This window comes from Lontra canadensis, unplaced genomic scaffold, assembly GCF_010015895.1.
Source record: "Lontra canadensis isolate GAN:19392208 unplaced genomic scaffold, GSC_riverotter_1.0 scaffold16, whole genome shotgun sequence".
Classification (NCBI taxonomy): Eukaryota; Metazoa; Chordata; class Mammalia; order Carnivora; family Mustelidae; genus Lontra; species Lontra canadensis.
Genome location: NW_022631010.1, coordinates 23245710 through 23251709, shown reverse-complemented (window position 1 = coordinate 23251709; position 6000 = coordinate 23245710). Strand labels below are relative to the sequence as shown.

The following is a 6000-nucleotide window of genomic DNA, read 5'->3' as shown; positions in this document are numbered from 1 at the left end:
TCTAACAAATAAAAATGTACCCTCTTTCCCTTATCCAACCTCCATCCCCACAGATTAAAAACAGAATACTTACAAGTTAGCATCTGTGTATTTGTGGGTATCTCGGTGTGCATGTTTTCTCTCTTCTTTGGATTTGGACACTTCGAACTAATTTGGAAGTGCCCGTTTGGCTGCCCACAAAATGATGCTTAAGGGTCTAAAGATGCATAAATTAGAAGTCCTGCAATGGCAAATGATGGTCATTGTACCTCATCTCTTTATGCGCTTTTACGGTGGGACCCAAGAGCCTTTTCTTTTCTTTTTTCTGTCTTTCCTTCTCTTTCTCTTTTCTTTCTTTTTCTTCTTTCTTTCTCTCTCTCTCTCTCTCTCTCTCTCTCTTTTTTTTTTTTTTTTTTCCCCAACACTTCAGATGATGGAGCGAATGAGGCGCTGGTCGCTGTAGAGGACCAGGCGAGCCCTGCATAACCCCTGCAGCTCAGCACCCCATCCCCGATGCCCAAATATAGTGGACTTTGCTACAAAGTCCCTTTAGGGAAACTCCGGTCTGGAAGGAAAGAAGCGTTGAGTTCTTGACGTCAAGCCCCGACGCCGACCTCGGAGTTTCTAATTTCTGGTGCTTGAGGACTGGAGTAACTGCTGGGGATGGAGGCGGGAAGGATGGAGAAAGCAGAGGGGGGTGATCTTCTCAAGAAACACGCAACTGCCCCCTTTACCTTTTTTGCCTCCATTACGGGGGTGGGGGGTAGAGAAAAAGATGTCAATGACCATTGTTTGCTCGTTTGGGATGTTGCTCCGCCCCCCGAGTCTGTCGTAAACCTGGCGGCGGACTAAAATAAACCCCAGATCCCGCGGCTCGGGGGCTCGCCGCGTCGCCGACTCCTCGTCACAGGCGCTGCCGCCGCAGCCGGGGTGGCGGCGACAAGCGGCCGCCGCGTCCCGCTCGCCCCGGGCCCCCCTACCTGGCCGTTCGCCGAGCCATGTCGTTGAGCCCCAAGCACACGACGCCCTTCTCCGTGTCCGACATCCTGAGCCCCATCGAGGAGACCTACAAGAAGTTCGGCGGCGCCATGGACGGCGCGCCGCCCGGCCTGGGGGCGCCCCTGGGGGCCGCGGCCGCCGCCGCCTACCGTGCGCCGCCGCTCGGCCCCTCCTCGCAGGCGGCGGCGGTGGCGGGCATGCAGCCGCCCCACGCCATGGCGGGCCACAACGCGGCGGCCGCGGCGGCGGCGGCAGCCGCGGCGGCGGCCGCAGCCGCCACCTACCACATGCCGCCGGGCGTCTCGCAGTTCTCGCACGGCGCCATGGGCGGCTACTGCAACGGCGGCCTGGGCAACGTGGGCGAGCTGCCCGCCTACACGGACGGCATGCGGGGCGGTGCGGCCGCCGCGGCCACCGGCTGGTACGGCGCCAACCCGGATCCGCGCTACTCGTCAAGTGAGCGGGGCGGGCAGCGCGGGACTGAGGGCAGGCGGACGGCGCGGACTTTGCCCATCGCAGCCCGGCGCGCGCGCGGAGCCGAGGGTCCCGGGCTCCCGCCCGGGGCGCGCGGGGCGTCCTGGGACCCAGCCGGGGGGGCGCGGTGGGTGCCGGGACCGGGCTGGGGGCGCGCGGGGGGTCCTGGGACCAGCCGGGGGGGCGCGGTGGGTGCCGGGACCGGGCTGGGGGCGCGCGGGGGGTCCTGGGACCAGCCGGGGTCCCACCGGCGTCGCGGGCCGCGCGGTGTGAAGAGCTTGGGGCGGCGGCGGGAGCAGGATCCCAGCAGGCCTGGCGCTCACCCGGCTTCTCCCCTTGGGGCCCTCCCCAGTCTCCAGGTTCATGGGGCCATCGGCGGGCGTGAACGTAGCCGGCATGGGGTCGCTGACGGGCATCGCGGACGCCGCCAAGACGCTGGCGCCGCTGCATGCGGCTGCGGCGGCGCCGCGAAGGAAGCGCCGCGTGCTCTTCTCGCAGGCTCAGGTCTACGAGCTGGAGCGTCGCTTCAAGCAGCAGAAGTACCTATCGGCTCCCGAGCGCGAGCACCTGGCCAGCATGATCCACCTGACGCCCACGCAGGTCAAGATCTGGTTCCAGAACCACCGCTACAAGATGAAGCGGCAGGCCAAGGACAAGGCGGCGCAGCAGCTGCAGCAGGAGGGTGGCCTGGGACCGCCGCCACCCCCGCCGCCGTCCCCGCGTCGCGTGGCGGTGCCTGTGCTAGTCAAGGACGGCAAGCCGTGCCAGAACGGTGCCAGCACCCCGACACCCGGCCAGGCCGGCCCGCAGCCGCCGGCCCCGACGCCGGCGCCTGAGCTAGAGGAGCTGTCGCCCAGCCCGCCCGCGCTGCACGGGCCGGGGGGCGGTCTGGCGGCCCTGGACGCTACCGCGGGGGACTACGGCGGCGGCGTGCTCGGCGCCAACCTGCTCTATGGCAGGACGTGGTGACCGCGCGGGCGCCCCGGGGCGGGGTCCGGCCTGCGGCACGGAGGCTGTGTAAGAAACTTCGAGAACCGACGGGGGAAACACACCGAAGCGGACTCTTAACGTACACGGCGATCAGAAACTAAGGAACGGGTCGTGGAGAGGGGCAGCCTCTGCACCTCTTTGCTGGGGGTGGGGAACAGCGACAGCCCCGGGACTGAATAATACGACGCCAGGAGGCTGTGAGGTGGTGATTTACTCCTTCAGAAGTTCCTAAATTATTCGAAAAGCTGGCTGAGTCCACATCCGCCACATTCCTAACCAAAGCTCTCAAGAGTTTTAAAAAGTTGGAAACTTTGTTGGTGTTTGTAGCTCAAAAAACCAACCCAGCTTTAATAACGAATTCTTTTTTGGAGTGGAACTTGAGAGATTAATTTTCAAAGGCCTCCCCCTTAAGTGCAATTTCATTAATGTTTGATTGAAAGTACATTGTAGCTCAAGGTGGATCATGCACATAGCAACATTATTGCAGGGGAATTATTGCCATTTAGGTAATAGAGACTTGGAATAAAAATAATCAAAATAACTGCTTATATGAATTGATAAAGCTTTTTAAGTTTAATGGCGATTTTAAAATGTTTTGATCGTTATTTGGCAAATGAGTGTTTCTATATTACTCTAAAAGAGGATATTTCCTACCGTAAGAAGCAGCTCATAAGAAGGAAGGATTGTAAACTACTTCTTATGTGGAATCTGGTCTCCCAAAATCAGCTGATAAAATAAATGCACGCTGTCTTTCCGTAGATCTGTTATTTGCTCTAAGTTATTTGCTTATCTGAATTTGAATACCTTGATAAAATACTAGAATAAGCAAGCAAATTTGCTAAAATTGACATCAATCTATATATTTCAAAGCATGTCAAGAAGGAAGAGAAGAAGGTGATTTATTGTAATCAGAATGTAAAGAGTAAGAATTATTTATAATTTTCCCATCATATTTACAACTTAATAGGGGTTGCACACCGATTTTGTTGGTGTTTTATTGCACAAATAATGTATTTACTCTTTAATATGCCAATTTATATTTCTTATGTTTCAAATGAATATTTAAATATAACTTAAAAGAATCTTAAGTACTTTTTTGGTTAAAGTCAAGTGGTCATTTCTTTTTGACTAAGTTGTATAGGTTTTATTTTGGTTTGTTTTTTTTCTCCACCCCCCACTTGCTGGCATGACACACCGCAGCTCAGTTTACTCATGATTTAAATAACTGGTATTGGAGTAAAAATACCAAAAGCAAGCTGAAGATTGTTAGCTTATAAAACGAATGAAAATTAAAGACCTAACATGGATGAAGTGTGATTTATAGATGATCACAAATAGTTAACAGAGACCCTAAAACTCTTACACATTGAAGTTTTAGAATTAGTTTGAGACTGAAATATTTCATTTCACTTCATTGTTTGGGTGTTTTTCTGAATGTACAAAGTGAATCCTTCAGAAGGTGTTTTAGAAATTAAACTTGCACTTTCTCTAAACTGTATTTTACATAATAATAATAAAACTCTAGTCCCTTTCACAGAGGGAAAAAACAACCACTGAACAAGCAAGGGGATCAGTTTTATCAACGGTATGTGAATGCATTTTTGGGAAAATGAGAACTAATTTTTTAAAAAACTTTGCATAAAAGGAAATAATTTGAGCGAGAAAATAGTATAAAAATGGTGCAATACACCTACAGAAAATTCTCCCAATTTGGGTTTTTGCATATTGATAGAACTGACTTTGGACATTTTTGCCAAGCTAGCAAAATTATTATTGATATGCCAAATTTCAAAATGCTTGTCTATATTAATTTGATTCCCTCACATCAGTACCAGAATTCTGAAATTTAACTTCTAGGAAATGTGTTCCAAAAGTCCACATGGTTTGCAATATATATACCTATTACAACCCAATACTTACCAATAATAGTTTATGGACTAAAGGCTCCAAGTAACATGTTTAAAGAAAACAATCTTCATAGACAATTTTTCCATCGATAATTTATTTCTGGAACAAAGAGTCTCTTAGATTAAGTGAACTCTGTATCCAAAAGATCATTAAGAAAAAACAGCCTTCTTTATACAGTATTTTCTAAAGTGTATTTGCTGTAGGCATATATTTTTCCCTTTAGCATTCCTTTAAGTAGTAAAGGAACCACTGCCAGAAGTAATCGCTGCAGATGGCTTAACATCCTACCCCCAGAAATGCACAGTTTATGTGTGCACATTCTGAAATTAGGATAAGGTTTGGTTCTTGAGACATTGGAATAGAAAATGTTTTTACTATAGAATTCTGCATTCTGATTAATGCAAAGCAAGAGCTTTTTTTCTTCTGTTGCAATTAGTGCTTTGCCGATCTTTTATAAAAACACAAACGGCCAGACTAGGTGAAACTCATTAACTGAAGAGGAGGATAAGTGTCTTCACAACCAAGAGGGAGGGCCGAGGCAGGGTCTGAGTGGAACAAAGCCCTCTCAAAGTTTAGCAGAGGCCAGAGCAAAACTCGGTTCCAGAAATGCTAACTGCAGATGTGATATTTTCCTAAATGTTTTGGGGTTTCACAACAAGCTTATCTTTTCCAGTTGAGGCACAGAAACAAAAACCCAGAATCAAAGTTGCAGAGAGGAATAGCAGGGATTGCAGGTACTTTTCTGTAATCTTCATTCGGATATGAATTGAAGCTTTGAGTGTGTGGCAGTGTGCAATGTTGAAGGCGCAGGAATGGTGTTTTGTATAGAAAGCATGGAGGGTGTAACCCAGTTTTCTATTTAAGGTTTTGCTTAGAATTAAAACCCGATGGTCAAAACAAGTAGCCAGACTTTTATCAACACAGATGTGTCCAAACTCCATTCTGCTAGCAATTGTTTACTTTCAATTTAAAGCAAATCAGACTCTATCCTGGTCACTAAATGCAAGCACCTTCCAAAGAATGGCTTTGTTAGCTGCATTGAATACTAATGATTTAAAAGACTTTCGGAGTAAATTTGTGAACCACAATCACAAAGACCCATGGACTGGGTTTTTAGATATGAATTTGTGCATAAATAATGCATTATGTAGTGGCAGTACAAGTTTCAGATGTTCAAAGCATGAATGATATTGCCCCATGGTTTAACACAACAGTAACTTGTGTGAAAAAAAACCTTAATGTTGACAATTTCGGTCCAGTTTTTTAAAATGCTGCTACTTGTCATGCCCAAACTTACTAAGACAGGGAATTAGGATACAATTTACTTAAAAAAAAAAAAAAAGTTTTTTTTTTGTTTTGTTTTGTGTGTGTGTGTGTGTGTGTGTGTGTGTGTTTTAACTGCTAGTGAGACTGCTAGTGAGAATTGGTGAGCATCTGGAGAAGATTCAGAAAATAGCAGACAGGTGCTGCATTCACATTCCAACAGGAATTTGCTCTTCCTAGTAAGTACTTAGAAAACTTTGTGATTTCAGGATCACTTTTATCATTTTTCATTTTGGGGTAGTGGAAGCTTCTGGGAGAGTTTTTTTGTTTCATTGTTTTTGCTTTAGATGTATACCCGCAATTCAATGAAATGTGTACCCAAAATTG

General features: G+C 48.1%; 1 protein-coding gene across 1 annotated transcript; it reads left to right on the top strand.

The window, feature by feature from the left end:
- The first annotated feature begins 965 nt into the window (after nt 1-965).
- NKX2-4 (NK2 homeobox 4) lies at nt 966-2421 on the top strand. Its single transcript, XM_032859398.1, has 2 exons — nt 966-1434; nt 1805-2421. The coding sequence occupies exons 1-2, from the start codon at nt 978-980 to the stop codon at nt 2419-2421; spliced, it is 1074 nt and encodes a 357-aa protein (XP_032715289.1). The 5' UTR covers nt 966-977.
- Nucleotides 2422-6000: the final 3579 nt, after the last annotated feature.

Coding starts and splice junctions, on each gene's coding strand:
- NKX2-4 (XM_032859398.1), top strand. CDS start 978: ATGTCGTTGAGCCCCAAGCACACGACGCCCTTCTCCGTGTCCGACATC. Junction 1,435..1,804: donor GGATCCGCGCTACTCGTCAA/GTGAGCGGGGCG, acceptor GGCCCTCCCCAG/TCTCCAGGTTCATGGGGCCA.